Below are 21,179 nucleotides of genomic sequence, written 5' to 3' on the forward strand. Positions count from 1 at the left end.
CAGACGATGATGGGTGCATGTTTTTGGTGGGGGTCCTTACTGACGTGAGGTGGAGGAATTGAGTGCAGATATTGTTTGACTGGAGAAATTTTGATACTCCTTGGTGTTGTGTTATTTCGGTCGATACCTTAAAGGTATAGACTACCAGTACCCAGCCCTAGTGAGTGGGCAAGTCCGTGCTTGAATGTTGGTGAATTTACAGTAGGAGAGCTACATTTCCTCCAGGCCTTTAGTTCATTGACGGCACCAGAAAACTCTCCAAATGACTTCCTGGTAGGATACTGTGGTTTATGCTGCCTTTTTCCTTCTTCTACAGAATTGGGACTGGGTTTTGGGACGCATCCATTGTCCAATGCAGCCCCTGGAGCATTGCAACCTGATAGCCAGGGGCACAGGCGGTAAATTGGCAGAAAGGAGAAGCACTTTGAACTCATGCTCTGTTAGTCAAAGCGCAATGTATTATTCATGTTGGAGGCATTAGAGAACCGTCTACGCGGGACAATGTGCAAATTTCTTCTCCTGTGATTCGGTCACAAGGGAAGAGGAAAGTAATAAGGTCAATTTACCAGGGGATCAGGGTGAACTGATTCAAGGGGAGGAGTCATCTTCACAACTTGGCCGTTCGAGATTCTTTGAAATGAGCCCACCCCCCCACCGTTCAACAGATACTGTAGCTCCTCCTCTGGAGCCGCATTTCTGAGCAACAGGACATCTATAGACATGATATCACACATAATGATCTTTAATGTAAAACTACGTGTGGATGGCAACCAGTGTCTTTCTTTGTGTTGAAGAATTTGGGAAGTGAGCCAGTGATGGAGGCACGACTCAGATCAACAGTACCAAACTGTGGTTGGACTTGGCAGATCCTGGTCAGAATTTGATTTTACTGAATAACTCACAGTGACCAACGGTGAAAGACTGATATGTGGTCGCAGCAACTTGTAATCAACTGTCCAAGACTGGAATTATACTGGGAAGCGACCAGTGGTGGCATTTGAAGGCTGTGGTTGTAGTGGGCAGCTCCAAGTCTTGCTAAAGTCTTGGTAAAAGGCTATGGTTGTACATGATAGTTTCACATAAATTTGACCAAAACTGCTATTAAATGGTTTGGGTACTGAATAAAATGCTGGATGGTTTCATTAAACAATATATTCTTATAATGTGTGTGTGTGTGTGTGTGTGTGTGTGTGTGTGTGTGTGTGTGTGTGTGTGTGTAGACTGAGTGTGGCATTCTAAGTTCCGGGAAGATTCAGGAGAAACAAAATCAACGCCCAAAGGCTTCTCTCTCTCTCTCTCTCTCTCTCTCTCTCTCTCTCTCTCTCTCTCTCTCTCTCTCTCTCTCTCTCTCTCTCTCTCTCTCTCTCTCTCTCTCTCTCTCTCTCTCTTGCTCTCTCTGAAACAAGAGAGTGCATGTTATGTAATTTTGCCTGGTGGAATGGAGACTGCTCTTGGTGTGCAATCCACACACACACGCACGCACGCACGCACGCACGCCCACACACACACACACACACACACACACACAAACACACAAAAGAACACAAAAAGAGGCACAGGCCTATAGTCGCGCTCAAGTGAGTAAAAAATAAGACATTTTCTTAAAAAACTTTAACAAATTCTTTCACACACATAAAAGACATACAAAACAAGACATCGTCTGGGATTTTTGTGATGGGAATATCTAGATATAGTTAAAAGTTGTTTTTAAGGCTGTATTACAGTAAAGTAGTTCTAATAAACGCCTCTGCCTGCTTGGATAGAATATCCACATTACTAATCATCGCTTTTCAGGTATTTCTTGTGCGTGAATATCTCATAAAAGCACCAATTGTCATCCGATATCGAGGTATTCATCCAAAAATACTGTGATATTCGATTTTTGCACTTTGACAAAGTTCATTTTAAGACTTCATGAACAGAATAATCTGAATCAGAATCGTTTTATTTAGCAAGAACTTCATTTGACAGATTATATTGTCTATATTTTGAAACAGGGAAGGAAACCCCACCTTTACATTTGTTGACCACAGTCTGTTTTAATAAAAAATACCTGTGATTTGTCACATATGGCTCTGACTTACAACTGAACATTAAGCCCTCTTCGTAGAAAATACCAAGATATATATTTTGTGTATCGCCGTTAAGCCAAAAACAAGGTTGGGGGTGGGGGGCACCAGACACAAATTTTATTATCATTGTGGTTAGGTGACCAGGTGACTGTTGATATGATCTGCTTTATGTGCATTGTCCAATGTGTCAAATTAATTATTCTGTCAGGAATCAACAGATAATTACTAAGTAATTCATTGATAATTTACTGATTTACATGAGGGTACAGTTTAACTTCCTTGGTCTATATGTTACCACACAGAGCACAGAGAGCTCACTATTTATTATAAAAACGAAATTTCACAGAGATATATTTGTTAGTTGTCGAGGTTTATTGCAGTTGGGATATGGAGTGCACAGATCATGTTGGATTGCCGGTGGCGGTGGTGTGACATTACAACGCAGCGCATTGTGGAAAATGCCAGAGCTGAGGTGAACTCGTCCTGGAATCTCTTTCACAACGTAACGACAGAATTTGAACCTGAAACTCTGCTCTTGGGAGCAGTACGAGCGGCACGTGTTTCCTTGATGTGTGAAGCGGCCTCGAAAACAAAACATGGCTCCAGCAACCGACCTACTGTGTACCTGGCTGGAAGTATAAAGGGACTCCCCCCACCAGAGCAGAGCAGAGCTGTGCCCATGTGGGATAAATCCTGAAGCGACTTGAGGAAATCTGATGGTAAAAATTTAATAACGTCTGGAAATAGAAACAAAAGCCGTGAGGAACAGTGGAATGAAGTGGAGGTGGAAAATTAGGGGACTGACCACTGTCTCGAAGGCCCATTATACTGATACCCTGATAGTCCGAAAAATGTTGGGTTAGAGATGGTTACGTTTAGGTATAAGCTCAGAGATGGTTCGGGTGTCAGGGTTAGGGTGTCGTCCATGTCCAACAGGACATTTTTCAGACCGTTGGGGTTTCGGAATCATGGGCCGTCGGAACAATGGAATGGCGCCGAAAATCCCAGGTCCAGAAAGTAAATACCCTGCCGTGTTTTTGCACCAGCCCCGGACTGAGGTTAGTCAGACCTCTGGGTTGGGGCTGATGAGCCAAATCCATGCGGTTGGCTCAAAATCCTGGAGTGAAGTTTTCCTTTCTGAACCTGGATTTTCCACCAGTGGAATGGAGCCGCCTTACAGCTCAGCGCATAAGGCAAAATGTTAATTTTCGTATTTAACCATTTCAACCAAATTTAGATTTTATTCCTGGAACATCTACGAATCCATTTCTAGGTGATTATATATGTAAAAGTGGTAATCCATCGAATTGTCTGTGTTTGCGTGGATTGTAGGCCTACTAAAAATCCCAGAATTCTAAACTTTTTTTACTTTTTTTTCCCGACATCCGCGTTCACCTTCGTCTTCACTCTAACGGACAAGTCACTTTCCTTCCTCCAAAGTTAGCCTTCTTCTGATCGATTGAATTATTTTGTTTTCTTGATCACTTGGGGTGGTTTAAATGTTTTTCATCCAAGGGTGCTGTTATTTTATTTTGTGACTGATCATCCATATTGAGGCTTTACTGTAAAGCAAATTTAAAAATGTTTTCACGTCTTGCACTCACCCGGACAGTGCATTCTCTTGCCTCGAAAGGCAGACCCTGCCACTGACAATGGAAACAACATGTAGAGGAGCACGTGCATAACGCAAAGTACATCGAATGGCTGTTTTTTTTTAAAAAGAGCCAGATTTTAGATTTAATTTAATTTTTATTAGCGTACCGCTGATTACCACTATAAAGATCATCTGTGTGTTGTTTCTGCGCGTGTTGCGCTAGTAGGCCGGTTAGCTCAGTTGGTTAGAGCGTGGTGCTAATAACGCCAAGGTCGCGGGTTCGATCCCCGTACTGGCCATTACATTTTATATTTTTTTCATTATATTATATCTTATCTTTATTTTCTTCAGTAAAATGCGTCTAATTGTCTAAAACGCACCTCACGGGGACTCTCTTCGCAAAACAGCCCGATGCATGTGCGACACACGCGGGACGCTTGGAGATGACATGTCATGGAGGTGAACGGGACGACGAGGGCCCGTTCACCTCCACCGTGAACTTCACTCTCACGTTCTGTTGCAGAGGATTCTTAATGGCGCCCCCCGCCGAGGCGGGGGTTCCGGGGGGAGACGACGGTGGAGGTGGTCGAGCAGATCTCCACACCTGGAGCCCGAGTCGTGACGGCTGCGGCGAACGGCGGGGAGGGTGTGGCTCTCCGCCTTCGCCGCAGAAACGGACCGTCTGCAGTCAGTGCGCCGCGCGGTGACCTCCTCCCTCCGGCCCCGAACGCCTGCGGTGCCGGATTCACTCGATCCGCCGTGTAATGCTGCCTTCGGCGGACGGATGGATGATTGATAACTTATTCATCCCATTCACCAGGAAAGCAGCTTATATATAGAATAAAATATAAATAATACAAAATTGGCACTATACAAAGAAATAAAAAATACTAATTATGAGGGAAAGTACTTTATTAAACCCTCCAAACTTTAAATAGAACTTGCAGGGAAAGGACCGTGCATACCTGCGTATACTAAAACACAGCTGCAGTTTAACGACGCGCGTTGCGGTCGCTCTCGCCTCCGCTCCGGCGGCGCTCGGGCGGTAGTGACGTCTCCTTTCTCCTGCGAGGAAACACGTCGCTAGAGCCCGCCCCCTCCGGCCGACACGTGACCCGGCGCGGGCGCTCCGCGTTGGTGGGGGCGGCCGACCGACCCCACCCACTCCGCCAGGTTCGGTTGAGGCGGAAGGGCTGGTTTTATTTCCTCCTCCCCGAATCCCCGGGCGTTCACGGTTACACGGAGTGGCAGCTCGGATCCGCATCAAAGGTTTGCCCACGCGGTGTCTGGATTATTTTAGTCCGTTTAGTCCGTCCTCATAAATTGTATTTCGGTGTTGAAAGACAACGTATCTGTTCCCAAACCAGTCGGGATGGTAGCAGTTCTGCGTCAGTCTCGCTAGCTGCTCCGTCCAGACTAGCCGTCGTTAGCGAGCCGGCTAAGCTAGTTTGCCGCCGTTAGTCGACGAGCTGTTTTACGCGCCGTTAGACAGTCGTTTGTGACCGGCCGCTGGTAGAATACTGCTCACCGACTAGCCTGGCACGACTGGCGACCGGCCGAGAACGGGAATTCGTTCACCGTAAAGCCGATGGATTCCCTTGATGAACGTTTGTTCCACTGGATGGTGTGGATCGATCACACTCCATAGATGGACTGATACTTAATTCATCCCACGAGAGAAATTGCGTTATCAAAGCACCACGCATCAAAACAATCGCAATATTAATAATGTAATAAGAATAAAAAAAAAAAAAACATTTGTGAATGCACAATACTATAAAAATAGAAAAAATCGCGATAGATATTCGAAAAACAATATAAATATATGCTCAGACCCAAATGATTTACATAACACTTTGCATTATGCAATAAACCTAAAAAATAAACTAACTATATAAAAATAGCAATGCCTAATTAACAAAAAAATGGCAATATGCGCAAAACCTTAAAGATTACAATAAACGTCTGTATTAACAACTCACTATCAGAATCAGGGATTTTGCATTAGGTTTGCGTGCATACGGGTATATAAAACTGAATCTGTACATATACTGTGTTGACTGACTTGACCCAATCATCAATATAATTTATTAATGATCTTCTCGCCACCACTAGCGCTAAATATGGTTTTAATCCCATACATACTCCGAACATCTGGCTAGACAATGCTGATTGTGTTCTTATTGATATGCTAACGTTTAGGTTTATAATCTCATTTCGACATGTCAATTCAGACCCTGCAGCTGTGACTCTTGTTCTGTTTGTTAGTGTTGATATTTTCTTTTTCCTTTTCTGTCGCCAGTTAGCCAAGGATTGACAACCTTGCAGCAAGTGAGTGAGTAGAGCCACCTAAGCCCACCACTCCCACTCCCAGTAGCGGCTTGGCACTCCTACCTCCTCCCACTCATATTTAAAAAAAAAAAAAAAAAAAAAAGAGAGAAATGGATAAAACAGAGCTGATCCATAAAGCCAAGCTGGCCGAGCAGGCAGAGCGATACGATGACATGGCTGCAGCCATGAAGGACGTCACCGAGCAGGGTAACGAGCTGACCTGCGAGGAGCGTAACCTGCTGTCAGTTGCTTACAAAAACGTGGTCGGGGCCCGAAGGTCGGCATGGAGGGTCATCTCTGCCATTGAGCAGAAGACCGAGGGCAGCGATAAGAAGCTGGAGATGGTCAAGGAATACCGGGTGAAGGTTGAAGGAGAGCTGCAAAACATCTGCGAAGACGTGCTGGTGAGTGGATGGCAAGTTATTTTTGTCTAGACCAGTGATTCTTGACGTTTTCCATATCTGGGACCCACCGTTTTATATAAATTACACCACAGAATCTGAGAATATTTTGTTTATTGCTTTTGTCTAATGGTGCTAACATCTTGTAAATGAAATAATGACCCGCCCAGACCTACATTTAAAGCACTTACACCTTGAGATGAAGTTGAACTATACGTCAGATGGCCGACATAAGTGTTTCTGTAACACAATAAGCCAAACTGTTTAGTAAAGCAGACCATATTTACATTGGTAAATTGTGTTATGTCACAATATACTATTAAGCTAATAACATCTACATTTTCTGTAATCTCATGAGTCACACTTGACAACGATGTTGGTAGAAAACAATAGACAGATACAATAGACGTGTTTTTCTTTAGTCATACAAAAGTGATTATTCACATAGATGAGTGTGCCTAGAGTAAGGGGTGGATTGCTGTCCCATTCTTTCTTAATCCCGCTGTTTGTACCACCTAGTGTCCCTGCCTGTATTCAGGCTAGCTAGCTATAAGCGCTGGATGATGTCATGCTGTGTGTAGCTAGGTTACAAGTCTGCCACCTATAGGCTTTGACATTGCAGTGTTGTCACTGTGATGATTATCAGAAACGAGCTGGAAATGCTGCGCTGATAGATTCAATGGCTCAGAGATGTGGTGCAATGGAATGACCTTCTTTCCTCCAGCGCTCCAATCAATACATGCGGCTGTCATAGCAGCAGCAGCAGCAGCTGCTACTCCATTGACATGGCCTAGAACAGGATCCCTCAATGAGGTTTTACAGGGGGGCCAGATTTTCTCAGAGGGAACAAATCTCAAATGTTGAAAAAAAGATGTATACATCTATTTCACCAACCATATTTCTATTTATTGAGTCTTGAGAGCCAGGAGTAATTTTCTGGCAAACTGGATCTGGCTTGTGGGCTGCCAGTTGAACACCCCCAGCCTAGAAGACTTGGCCTCAGCCAGCTCAGTGCAATACATGCATGCAGCCACCAAAGAAACATGGTTCAAGTTTCATTGTGGCTGGTGAGTTGGTCCCCAGGAACTTAAAGGCCCCCTCCAGTGTTTTTTAACTACTTAGTGTTTTTTGTTTAATGTGCCCCCCCCCCCCCCCCACCACCACCCATCTCAGTGCATTGAATGGAAGTTTGAGTCTATTTTTATCACCAAAATTTCATGCTCTCGGTAAAACATGACTCCGCTGAAAGTGATGTATGATTATCCAAACTGGTACGCCCACTTACCTCAAAACCAATTTCTTCACACTCATTCTGCCTCTCTTCGACGGAGAAGCTACAGCAGATCAGTGGTTGCTATGTTCACTTCATTATTGACGCGTGCAAGTACCCTAGACTTTGAGAATTAGTTTGAGTATCGCTGGCTGTCACGAATGTGGCGTTCAGTTACAAACCATAGCTCTTTTTTTGCTTCTAAAAAAATGAGGGGGGAAAGCAGGATGTGAAATTGGTTTGAGGTGGCCTTTATATCCTGCCTTGTCTTCAAAAGGCTATATTTGCGATGAACAATTGTGAAGAAATGGCTTTTATTTGATGGTGAATATGCATGCTTTTGCGGTGCTTTTTACAAGCACAGTTTAAACAAGCTTGATATACGGATATTTGCTGCAAAATCGGTTATTTAACAAAAATAAATGGTTGTGACTGTGGAACTTTGTATTGTAGCAGCAAGTGCCATAGAAAACAACATTAAATTGCTTAAAAAATGCATAAAAGACAGGAAATGGCTTTGAGTAGGCAACCAAACAAAGGTTGGTCATATTTTTAATTTCTTTTTTTCCACCCTTGTCACTGAAAAAACTTCCAAATAAAAAAAGCTCAGTTTTAGTGGAAGTAGCCTGAGCTTTTTTTATTTGGGTTTTCAGCAAGTGCTCAGGGATGCAAACATTAGCTTGCTATACTGTTGCTTCGGGTTGGTGGGGTTTTAGCTCAGACAATGCTGGACAGGGTTTTTTTTAGTGTACCAAAGGACCTCTCTGGCTCCCAAACTAGGAGGAAAAAAAAAACTGCACACAGGGAATTAATTTTATATATATATATATATATACACACACACACACCCCCACCATGTGATGTCCCAGGCCAAATACATTTGCACAGGAAATGGTTACCACGTTGCCTAACTAGGCCTTTTTCAGAATGATTGGACATGTACATCCAAACATACCTCTACATTGTCATATGTGTTATTTCAACTAATTTTCTGGATCATATGCATTTGATTTAAAGATTGCGTAATGTAGTGGTAGCAGTGTAGAAGCAATGTGAGTTCAATTTTCTAGGTTAAATAAGGCAGGAGCACAAGATCTGGGCCATGGGGAGGATGGGTAGAGCAGCACACTTACAGATGGGTAGGACTTGAGCCTCATGGACTAATTATCTCTTCATGTAATTCCAATTTATTAATTTACATTGTGGATGTGATGAGCAATTTCAAAACCTAACCATTTTGGAAAATTTAAACAACCTGCAATCTACTTTTTTCAAACTGAAAATTCTGTTAAATCTGTTGAAAGGGAGGCATCTCCTTTGACGAAATTACATCTAAATATCCAAAAATCTGATTTTGACACAAAACATCTTTCTTGCTAGTTCTCAAAATGCTTATTCTGAAATTGTTCTACGTTACCTTTTGGTCCAAGCCCCACCCCACCAATAGTAGGAATATCAAATTTATAATCCAATCCGGCATTCTTTTTTTTTTTTTTTTTTTTTTTTTAAACAAAGTCCCACTTGGAGATTAATAAAGACTCCACGTATAAGCGTTCCTAACAGAGAAAGCCATTATGTCTTTCCGTTTTGGTTTTGAGACCTTAATATCGGGACAAGATCAGTTGCTTACATTTAGTAACAATTGACCGATATTGCGGAAGAGGTCTTTATTAAATGCATTTTGTCAATGCAGAAGTCCTTTAAAAAATGTAGGTTGCACCTGCGAATTGACCCCAACAGCCCTATGTTAGCTGATAAAGAACATGATGTGCTTCTGGAGGTAGGAGCCCTCAGTAGCAGTGGTGTGATACCAGCGACTATTTAAAGGGCAGGGAAAGCCCCTGGGCAGGGTGCCTGGGAGGACGACATGATCTTTGCTCTCTGCCTTCTCTTTGCCAAGGCAAAACCAAAAAAAGGCAGAAAACCTGTTGTGCTTAGTATTGCTGTCTTTTCTACATGCCACCTGCATGTGTTTGTGAATAATGTTCAATGTTTGTTTTTATCCCGCATGGAGCTCCAGGTGGGTGGAGATTACATAATGAAGTTTTGTCAAGTTGCTTGTCAATCAATTACCCCCATTACACCCAACGACTTTTCCAGTCGTTGCAAAATAATGTGCAGTGTAATTATTTTATCGAATTCCTATTGGCACCTTGTCACACCTCTTGTCACCGACAGTCTCTACGCCCGAATAAGTGGCTTATTTGGGCGTAGAGACTGTCGGTGACTTACTATGATGTAGAGATTTCACACAGTTGGTGAAGAGGCCCCAAGCTTCTGCTGATATGAGGGTAGTCCTGAATGTCTTGGCTGGTTTTTCCTTTCAGTTTGCTTCCTGCTCACCGACACAGGCTGTGATGTCCTCACAGCCATAACGACTATTGGAGCAGACTTACAAAGTCGGACCCACACATTCTTATACAATAACAACTTGTTTAAAATCCAGGGCAAAGCATTAAAAAAAAAAAAGGATAGTTTAACGTGTATGATCTTGATAAATAAATGTTTTGTTGCCAGCCTGTTTTCCGCAGGGGTGGGCCAGTATAATCATAGTCTTCTGTTGGTCTCCCTAGACTAATCAGGCTCTAATGCCTTGAAGTGGTTATGGGTTAAAGTAGACAATGGTGAGTTGTTTTTTTTTGTTTGTTTTTTTTATATTCTTTTACCCCCTTTTTTTTTTTTTTTTAATCTACTTATTTAGTTCTAGCGGTTATGGAATTCACCTATCTTGAGTGGCTTCTTTCCCAATAGGAAACCAGGCTGGGAAGGGCCCCTCCTGTCAATCTGTGACATGGTCAGTCAAGTTGCGGCATGTGGGTAAAAATGTGCAAACCCGAGTGGAACTATCTGTTCAGGTCGAAAAGAGATCTATATATGTATCTTAATATTAACGGAAAATATATATATATATTTTTTTTTTCAGTTTTTTTTTTCTTTTTTTAAACATGTGGAGTTAATTTCCTGATATGATAATTGAAACTTAATTATAGATTGATGTTAATGTACAATGCCATGCTAGTTTTCATTTAACTTTTTCGCAGTGTTATTATTTTTGGGATTCATTTGTGTATGATGAGGCCAAGTTCACTAATCGTGCTTTGAGGTTTATGTTTGTCTTGTGTAATGTTATCTCACATTTGCACTGGATGGCACCTAGATGGATGCATTGTTGGGTGGAAGATCATTTTTGTGATAACTTGACATCTGTACAATTCATTGATGCTTCTAAGTAGAGCCGTAGCTATTATTACATAATTTCCTCACTGCAGTTATTTGAGATGACCGTGATTATTTTCTCAAATCAAGCTTCTACAATCGTATGTTTCATCCAAATGCCAGGGGAATTTTAAACCAGTGTTTGAAATGTCACAATACTTATAATACCGACCTTCTACACCAGTACCAATGGGGATAAGTGATGTACACTCACCGGTGGACATCTTACACACACACACACACACACACACACACACACACACACACACACACACACACACACACACACCACCACACCTGCTTCGAGTGCACCCCAGTACCCTCCCGGTTGCATTCCTCTCCTTTCCTCCCTCATTTACTGCTATAACTATGACAGGAAGAGGCCACGTGACCAGTTGTAGTTCCAGTTTTCCTGGACCTAATTAAGTGTTTCAATACATGTTGTCATCCAATGTTTATTTTTGTGTAAATGTTGTTTGGTTCTATTTTTATATGTCTCACCCGTGGTGATTCTCCCCTTCTTGGAGTAGTGATCAGTTGTTTATAGACCCAAACATGATAAATAGTTCTCCAAAGAGGGTGGTTTGCTATAAATGGAGTTTTGAATTTGGTACATTTCCATCAGTCCAGTTGAGACAAAAGAACTTCTTCATGTTCAAAGTCATTAAATGGCTCTTTATATAGTGTGCATATTATTACACTGTTATAAGTTTGTTATGAAATTTACATTAAATGAACAAAAATAACTATTGATTGGAATTATTTGTATGACAATTAATCGTCAACAAAGATATCATGATTGTTAGTGACCTACTTCCATGTGCAAAATACCAATGCCTCTTTTACATCAGATATAGCCAACTCCCCATTCAAAGAGATAACAGTCCGGTCTGGTTATTGGCAGACTTCCTGCCTGGGAACACTTGCAAGAATGCACCCAAGTAAACCGCCATCTATTAAAATAAAGGGACCTTGCGGATGAAACAGGCGTTCAGATTTTTGATGAGCCTGATTACATCACTGTATAGTCCATGAATCCTATGTACGCAGTGTCTCAGCAGCGTCCTTACCCTACGCCCCTCGGGAAGCATGTGTGCACTGTCTTACTATAAATAGGTTGGTGATATTAGTGCTTTTGGCAGATTAAGAGATGCCTGTGCTTAACTGCATTGTTGAGCTTAGCTCCATGTACACTAGAGCGTCTTCAACATCAGGACTGTAAAAGAGTGGCTAGGCAGGGGAAGGGGGGCCCCCTTTAACAAACCCACGCTACAGAATGGAATGTAACATCCACCACACAGGAACCAGCTCTAGGGGTGTGGATGGTGTCATAAATAACTATCAGTGCTTGTTTTAATCTCCCCGAACACCAGATGGGTGGTGTTTGTCATGTAGAACAATACGGCTGCCAGTATGTTCAAAGAATTTCAGAGGAGCCTGTGGAAGTCAATTTTGGTCTGCGTTTTTGACTGACATCATATTTGACTAAACCTCATTGGTCCCATGTAGTTAAACCCCACCAATGTAGCAGCAGTTGTTCTGGATGCTTGCGTTCTGACCCATTTCGTCAACATTTGCCACTGGACTACTCCACACAAATGCATCAGACAGGATGTAGTGCATCCTCACTTCTCCAGAGAGAACCCCTTCAGTGACAAGCCAAATGTTACATAAGGTTTTAAATGGGCTCAAGTGGGAACATGCTCGGCCTGTAGAAGATCACACTGGCCTTATAGGACATGTGTGTAAATGGGGGCGATCTGAGTCAAATTTGCTCCAAGGTCCTGCAGGGAAGCAGAAAATTACTTTTTGAATCTACTGTAGCTGAGAGAAGAACAATACTTTTGAACTGTACCCATCACATGGGTGTGCAAATCTGAAGCATCATCTCCTGCCCCCTTGAGTAATCGATGTAGACCCGATGTTGAGGCTGTGCGATATACTTTAAAAGCAAAACTACGATAGATTGCATTGGATCGTAATACCAGATTTGACATTGTCATGGCGATTTACCAGCGTCATCTGAATTTATTGGCAGTACAACTCACTGCGATAACTTATAGATAAGATGACACTTCATTAATCTGGGTACAAATTCAGGGGGAAATGTAACTTAAAATGTAGGCTTTGCATTTGCTAAAATTTTGTTCTCTAGCTGCATCCAAAATATCTGATAAGATTTTTATTCTTCAATCTGATTTAATCTAATCTTCCACACCTATCTATACTTGTAAATCAGGAGATAACAGTGAAACTATGATCAAAACAGCCGTTATTGTACATTCACTCATGGTGATGCTATTCTGTAAATAGAAATAATGGTGAAATTAACCTATTATCATTTTGAATGGCCCAAGGGGGTTCCGGGACCCCACATTGAGAACTACTTGGTGGAGTATGCATTGGATGTAAAGCCTTGGCCAAACGGCAGATGTTAAGCCACGCCCACATCATCACATCTTCGAACAGCTAAATCCGGTTTCAGTGTGGATCTGTGACCCTGATGCACATTAACAGCTATTCAAATGGAGGCGTGTGGGTGGGTGTGTCTCACACTTTCAGAGCAAATGGGTCACAGTTGCCAGCATCTCTGTACTCTATTTTTTCTCTGGCCATCTGCTATAGTAGAAGTCATTTAGATTCAAAGATCTGAATGGTCTGGTTACATAACAGAATTGTGTTTTTTAGTATTTTCTCTGGCCTTGCCTCTGCCATAATACTCAACCACAAAGATGAGAAATGCCCACAACTCACAATGGTTAAATTCAGAATGTTGGGGCGTTTTCTGGCAGAAACACTTTTTTTTTAACAGTAAACAATTTGGCTTGATTTCATAAAAGGAAAAAAAAAATAGGTAATGGTAAAAATGGCGCTTTCTATCATTCTTGGTTCCATCATTCACTGTGAGTGGTTGATGTGGTAGTTGGCTTGTTGTCCTGGCTATCCCCTCTGACTATTCAATAAAATAATCACTGTGATAAACCAATCCCTCTTAAACCACAGAGGTGTAGTTGTAAAGTAACCTGTTATTGATGGGTGCCAATTGACAGCCAGGTCATGTTGTGATTTTGATCCTCTGATTTTGAATTGTTTTAAAACTCTCAAACTACCAGGAAATGTGTGGGGGGTTTTTTTTAGTTTTTTTTTTTTTAAATTTTTATAATGTTGCAGCAGGGTTCGGTGGATTACATAGTCGCAACATCCCTGAGCAGGTACCTTACCCGGCCTCCTTCCTCAGCACCGTCTTTCAGCTAGGCATGTGCCACTATACATACTTCAAAGTATTATTTCCATAGTTATCAAATCTGAAAATTAACTTCTGAAAAAAAAATGCAGTGTTTCAGCAGAAATTTATTTTTCATAAAAATGTTGCGCGCATACGTCCACACACACGGAGTGCCACTCCATCTGCTCAGGGACAGCTTTATGCTAATTTAAAAAAAAAAAAAAAAAAAAAGACGCATTATTCTGGAAGAGGCGCCACACGTGTTCCGGGCTCTGCCAGCAGCACAATCCACGCAGAGTGCACGGTGGCTGGAGCACGGGGTCTCACCGGCAGCAGCGTGGACAAACAATCGGAGCATGGAGAAAGTGTCCCCATTACGCACGGTTTCGTTCCATACGCAGTTGTTTCGTTCCATTAGGAAACATAAAATAAAAACCCACTATTCTGGCTTGCGCATCGTCGGTATCAGCGGAGAGGGAGACGGGTGCGCAAAATGTGCCCCGACGCTCCCCCTCGCCCCCAGGGTGGTGCGCTAAGCAGCTGCCTATCTGGCCTATAGGAAGAGCCCGCCCTGGACAGCCCTATTGGTTAGATTGTGTAACATAAAAATGTAAAATGACAACAATTCGTGATCGCAGGCTTTGTGATTTGGAAATTGTGTTCTGTTAAATTGCGATGTCGGTTTGAATTTGATAAATCATTCAGCCCTAGTAGTTATCTCTACCTGTCAAACATCAAGTAGTTATCTGAAGAGCCACATTGTTATGAAGCATATTATTTATGCCTTTATCAATTTCCTTCCTCTTTATTACACGTTTCATGATGCACCATATAGATCACCAACAATACAAGCAGCCAGGCAAGAAGGTCAAACGTCACAGATTGCACCGTGAGCATTCCTGTGAGAAAATTGTAGAGATGTGAAAATGGTGCCCATGTGAGATTGGAGCCAATTTATTAGACTGGATTTGAATGAACGGTGTAGTCGTTCCTGTTCTGACGGCATTCCCAAACGTTCCCCCTGGCTGGTGCATTCCACATCACTGCCAGGGGACTTTATGGCTGTGTTGTCATAGAAATGTGCATTTGCATGGTGAGACGAGACACCCTTGAGACGAGATGCCATGGCAAAGGCAGGATCTTTCTCAACAAGCAGACTGTTTGTTTTTCCTGGGTTTGCTTTTGTGGACTGGACAGTTGGGCTTGATTTACTTTTCACTTGAGTTTTGATTTCCCTGATGGCAGCCTGTTTGTAATGGCATAGCACATACAGTATACACACTGGAAAGGAGAATTTACAGTATGTAAAGTTCTGGGCTGCTTGAGCGTAGGCCAGATGTACAAATCTACATTCTTGTTAATTGTCTTCCAGTGAAAGTTAGAATGCCGATATTTATATTATATAGTATTATCACAAAGCCCTTGCTTCTTGTAAAACTTTGTACTGAAACTTTTCCAGGTAATCTGTTAAAACTATTATTTTTGTATGTTTTTATTAGAATTAAACATGCAAATCTATAATAAATGAATTGGCAAAGAACATTAAATAAGAACAATAAATTGCATATAAAATAATGGCAATATCGGCACATTCATTGACAATTGCACATTCTGCTACTTGTTTGTACATCCTCAAGTGTTAGGTGAGACTATGTAGGATATATTTATTTTTCGTAACATTGTTAGAAAATAGCTATAGTGGTGGCACATCATTAGGGAGAACCTTTTTTGTTCCCTGTCTGTTCTTGCAATTTTGTATTTATTCATTACACTACTGTGTGGTGACCCCACCCCGCAGCAACCTTCCACAGTCCAACCACAACAGGCAGACAGAGATGGACCTCCTCGCTTGCTTGTTTTTTAATGACGGTGGTGGTGCCACAGATATCATGTAGACGTCCCAAAACTATGCAGCGATTGGCCCGTGTCCGGCATCCCAGTGCCACCACTTCTCTCTTCATCCCCTTATTCATCTTCATCATAACACAGGCTCATTTGTTTGAGTGAATCGCTGGAGCATTCAGAATTGTTACATTTTAATAACAAGCTGAAGAGTCCGCCCGAAATGGAATTGATTTACAATGCTAATTTGGGCATTGAAGCTGGCGGTCTAAATACAGAACTCGATTCCTCGTACAGCCTTCCTCTCTGCTGTTTGGAAGTTCTGTCCACTCAGTTTGGCTTTAACCTCATTCTTGGAGAACTTGCTTATTTTATCCTATATGGGTCAGCCTGCCCCGCGAGTCGCTGGAAGTTCTCCGTCACGTTCACAGCTGGTACACTGTCCATGTTTAGTCCCTCTCTCATCGTACCCAACTGCACAAATCACTGCCCGTCATCCTTATGCCTTTGTGTTCTAGCTAGCAGGACTATGATTGAGAGGAAGTTTAACCCCTGTGCTTTTGTGTCTCCACCCCAGGATCTGCTGAATAAACACCTGATTGAGAAAGCCCCAAACTCGGAGAGCAAAGTCTTCTACCTGAAGATGAAGGGAGACTACTTCAGATACCTGGCTGAAGTCGCCTCTGGGGACGACAAGAAAGGTAAAGATTAAAACTTGCATCTTCCACGGCGGGCTCCTGTTTCTAACTGCTCTGCCCTACACACCTTTTTAAAATCACTATTGGTTCTGTGATATATACGATTTATTTTTTTTTCCTCAATATGGAAAAAGTAATTTGCTGTTAAACAATGTGATGCTTTTTATCACCAAAGATGGCAAAGATGCTACATTCTTCCAACTCGTAACTTCTACCAGTTCATCCCCGGTTATTTATGTGATGGTACTCCGACCAGAGTAGAAATTTATGCTGTAACATTTACTTTACAAAAAAATCCATATTACAGTGAGGCCAAAAACATTCATAGGAAAACAACAAATGTTCCATTTTTACTTAGATTAAAATGTATTCTCACATGAAAATCTGTATGTGCAGGCACAACACACGTTCCCCTCGCTAGAGTGGACAACCATTGGTGTCAACCCCTGAGTTATTATTAAAATTTGTTATCGAATTGGAAGGTATTACTGTATAGCAGAGTAAGGTTGTTTGTTAACTCTTGAGGACGCAATGGCTAGTGGTATTGTGCCTTGCCAAAGAGTCCCAGGGCAGCACGCCGTCCTAAGCACCCTGGATACAACTTGTCGGCAGAGGCGTTGCTGTGACAACGGCGTGACTGTTCGTCTCTCGTGTCGCCCTCCAGCAGAAACAATAAGCAACTCGCAGAAGGCCTACCAGCAGGCCTTTGATATCAGCAAGGAGGAGATGCAGCCCACGCACCCTATCCGCCTCGGCTTGGCGCTCAACTTCTCCGTGTTCTTCTATGAGATCCTCAACTCCCCTGAACAAGCATGCACTCTGGCCAAACAGGTGGGGGAGGAGTCTCACACACACACACACACACACACACACACACACACACACACACACACACACAGTGAAGGGCCACCCACACAGAATATGCACAAACACACAAACTCACCCACAAGCCATATCTGTCCTATACCCCTCCTCCTCTCTCTGAAGTCATGTGTGGGTGGCTGAGTACAGTATTATAACATTTGAAATGTTTGTTCTTCCTGATTGTGCTGCAATGCTGCAGATCTGTGGTGTGGTACTTTATTAAATTATTAATGTATTGATTTTTTTTTTTTTTTTTTGATTATTTTTTTTAATAATAATGACATTCCACAAAACAAAATGTAATAAATTTTGATCAGTATGTTTAAAATGTATTTTACTGGATTACCATATTGTAAAACAGTTTGAAAATTAATGTTTCAATTGAACATCATTTTGTTTAAAAAAAAAAAAAAAAAAAAAATCTTCTCCCTCCTTGCTTTGGTTGATTATTTACTGCATACATTTTGATCTCTATGGCTCTATGGATTTTAAGGTGGTTTATCGTGTCTCTTGTAGGCGTTTGATGATGCCATAGCCGAGCTGGATACCCTGAGTGAAGATTCCTACAAAGACAGCACGCTCATCATGCAGCTGCTCAGAGACAACCTGACAGTGAGTATGCTGCACGTAGAGCGTCTTTGACTTTCTTTCAGCAGGGTTTATTTTTTTCGACTGCATGCTCGGGAGATTGTCAAATTTGGCAAACTTGACGTGGCGCTTTGTTTGAAAAGTGCCAATTTTGTTCTTTTGTTTATGTTAAGCCACTTTTCCACCAGTGCACAGGAATGGGGAACCAGTTTGACCTGGGACCTTCCTAAACATTAACCCTATCCGTCTCTGAAAGAGTTCTTGGTTACTCTCCCGCTGCTTGCTTTCTTAAAACAACAGCAGCAAAAGGAAACGAGTACTACGAGCACGTAGTGAGTGTTGAATCAGCCGCTCACCGGTATTTGGGAAATGGCGTTTGTCATGCTTGCAATCGACTTGGTTCAGTACAATAACCTCCTCCCAAGTGGTTCCTGTTCCTCCAAAAGCACCAGCTCGCTTGCAGGATCTATTTTGGGACCCGGGAACTATCAGAGTGGAAGCAATTTTGAAACCGAAGTCCTCGTGCGGTTCAAGACCCTGGTTCCTGAGATGGTGCCCGTTTGTGGAAAAGCCTTCTGGAGTAATTGAAAAGAATGCAGGAGGTTTCGTGGGTTGTTTGCTAAAGTAAATACAACTACTCACCAAGTTGCATTCAGAGGGGTGATGGTTACATGTGGCACTTAACGGGCTGTTAAAACATAATATAAACTGAATATTTTCGCAAGAATTCAATGTGACCACTCTGCTTACGTTCCTACTCTTGAGGTGGGACCAAATACGCTCCTCGAAACGACGCCCGTAACCTGCCTTTATACCGTGGAACTATAATTGGAACTTGCCTTCATGCCGTGCTGTGGCTTGTTAAAGTCTGCAGTCGTTAAACGCCCATCGAGCAATGTCATCTTAATCAGGGGTTCTCTGCCTTCCTCGTGTCATGGAAACCCATAATGTGCAGTCCCAGTTCTGGGGCCCCCCTCCCACAGCTTGGATGGATCAATTGACGTCGCACTGGATTGACTTGTCCCTGAGCGATGAGGGATCTGCAATAATCGAAGGCACATTATGCAGCATTAATCATATGTGATTCTGAATAGAATCTTTGTGTTTATGCTATTTTAGGCTTTGAGTCAATAATACAATAAGTTAAAAATAAACAAAATAAAAATCCCACTAAAAAAGTTGTATATTGGTGGGGCGACAGTTTAATTTTGGTGGCAGTTGTGTAGTATTGGCTATAGCGGTATGGCCTAGTAATGCATGTGAGCCTGAATCATTTTTAAATGCAGACTTTAACATTAAAATCAAGTGAATAATAATACTGTTGAACTTTAGGATGTTCCATTAGTGAAAGATCATGTTTTATCTTCCAGAAAACCCTTACATTTCAATTTCCTAATCTTAAAAATCTATTTCAGCTATGGACATCAGACAATGCTGCGGATGAGGGCGAGCCCGGAGAAGGAGAGAACTAATGCGCCACCTGCTGTCGCCATAAAGAACTACAAGAGGAAGAAAAAAAATCTTTTTACACTTCTCCATTCCTTATTGTTCCACTTGAAAAATATTATAGTTATGAATGCCCATTGTTACCACAGACCTATGCGTCTGCAAATTAAAATCGTTTATAGTTTAACACTTGGCTCTTGGTATGTTTTTGAAAAAAACAAAAGCGGTTTTAAAGTAATATTTGCCATTCCCAAGTTTGCTTGTCTTGGTCCTTCCCCGCTGTAGAGTAGTATTACTAGCTTCACCTACAATTCAATGTTATTTGTCTGGTTGATATAAGAGAATCATGATTTAGTGCGTGGGCGTGGTAACGAGTGACTGCTGGAGTGCGCTTGCATGCGTGACAATTTTTGGATGGCTAAATCACAAGTAGAGTTACGGCATCCCGGGTTATTGTACGGAAAGAGGGCGGTGCAGTGGCGTGGAAGAAGAGGCCGCCATTGACCGTTACTGAGACACTCCTGTTGCATGTTAGCTGAGCAGAGCGCAGACAGTCCAGGCCGAGTGCACGTGTACTCCGGTGAGGTGAGCGAGTTACCGGACAGGTGCTTTTTTTTTTTTTTTTTTCTTTTTTTTTTTAATTTAAGAAAGCCCTTCCTTCTCTATAGATCACCAAACACTCCCCACTTATCTTCACTTGCAGTCAGCATGTCCAGAGAGCGGCGGGACTTTATGGAGCCCAAAGTAAACAGATGTAATGAAGACCAACATGCATGTCCTGTATTTAAACACTTTACACTGGAATCAGAACCAGTCGTGATCTCACTGTTTAGCTCTGTACTTCTTGTGAATGTAAGAGGGTGTCTGGTTTGCCCGGTGATTGCGATTCGACCACTATTGATGTGTTTGGGTTTTCTTTTCTCTTTTTTTTTTTTGCTAATATTTGATTGTAGTCCCGAAGCCTTGTGACAATGTCTCATGCCCTATGTAACAGTCATGTAATATGAATAAAACATTTTATAAATCACTCTTGTTACAGTTCAATTGTTTCGTTTGTTTTAAGAACTGTATAACACCTGATCCCGTCTTCATGTGCCAGGTTAATGGCATAGGTTGAAAATGTGCTACCAAAATGGCTCATAGGCCATTGTAGGCCTCACAGTAGAACACGGTCTGTAGACAGCACCGACATCATTTGACATTCGTGCGTGCAAAAATGAGATTTGTCCAATGCGTTAGCGCTAAGGTTCAACCAAACCACACCGGAAGGCGAACACTATGTGTATCTTCAAAATAATTTTAAAATGTCTAAACGATACAACCAGTTCAAAACCAGGTGAATTTGTGTGTGACCGTGACTAAACAGCTGAATATAGGCCTGGGCCTCATATCACCATAATATCAATATTGTGATTTGAGACTAGACATGGTCTGGGATTGTGGTGTCATGATAAAGTTAAATTTTTACAGTAATGTACAGATTCCAGATCTCCATAGACTGGTCTGGCTGTTCTGATCAACACCCCTTTCTAGTTGATCGCCATGTCCACATTCATCATCATTGATTCTGAAATATTTCTTGTGTTTGAATGGAAGCACGAATGGCCATCGCCTAAACATCATGAATTCAC

The 21,179-nt window shown here is 42.1% G+C and overlaps 1 protein-coding gene across 2 annotated transcripts; it reads left to right on the top strand.

The window, feature by feature from the left end:
* The first annotated feature begins 4,816 nt into the window (after positions 1-4,816).
* LOC307227599 (14-3-3 protein beta/alpha-1-like) lies at positions 4,817-20,575 on the top strand. 2 transcript variants are annotated; one of them, XM_079996973.1, is made up of 6 exons: positions 4,817-4,935; positions 5,969-6,401; positions 16,530-16,653; positions 17,315-17,481; positions 18,031-18,126; positions 19,518-20,575. In XM_079996973.1, the coding sequence occupies exons 2-6, from the start codon at positions 6,108-6,110 to the stop codon at positions 19,572-19,574; spliced, it is 738 nt and encodes a 245-aa protein (XP_079853099.1). In that variant the 5' UTR covers positions 4,817-4,935; positions 5,969-6,107; the 3' UTR covers positions 19,575-20,575. The 2 variants fall into 2 exon arrangements, with proteins under 2 accessions (XP_079853099.1, XP_079853100.1); XM_079996974.1 differs by having other exon boundaries at positions 17,318-17,481.
* The last annotated feature ends 604 nt before the right edge of the window (positions 20,576-21,179 follow it).

This window comes from Zeus faber, assembly GCF_960531495.2.
Source record: "Zeus faber genome assembly, chromosome: 2".
In the NCBI taxonomy this organism is placed as follows: domain Eukaryota; kingdom Metazoa; phylum Chordata; class Actinopteri; order Zeiformes; family Zeidae; genus Zeus; species Zeus faber.

Bases quoted from the DNA above. Each gene is read 5' to 3' on its own strand.
- LOC307227599 (XM_079996973.1), top strand. From the start codon at position 6,108: ATGGATAAAACAGAGCTGATCCATAAAGCCAAGCTGGCCGAGCAGGCA. The intron at 16,654-17,314 runs GTAAAGATTAAA...GTCGCCCTCCAG, and splicing joins CTCTGGGGACGACAAGAAAG to CAGAAACAATAAGCAACTCG. The intron at 17,482-18,030 runs GTGGGGGAGGAG...TGTCTCTTGTAG, and splicing joins CATGCACTCTGGCCAAACAG to GCGTTTGATGATGCCATAGC.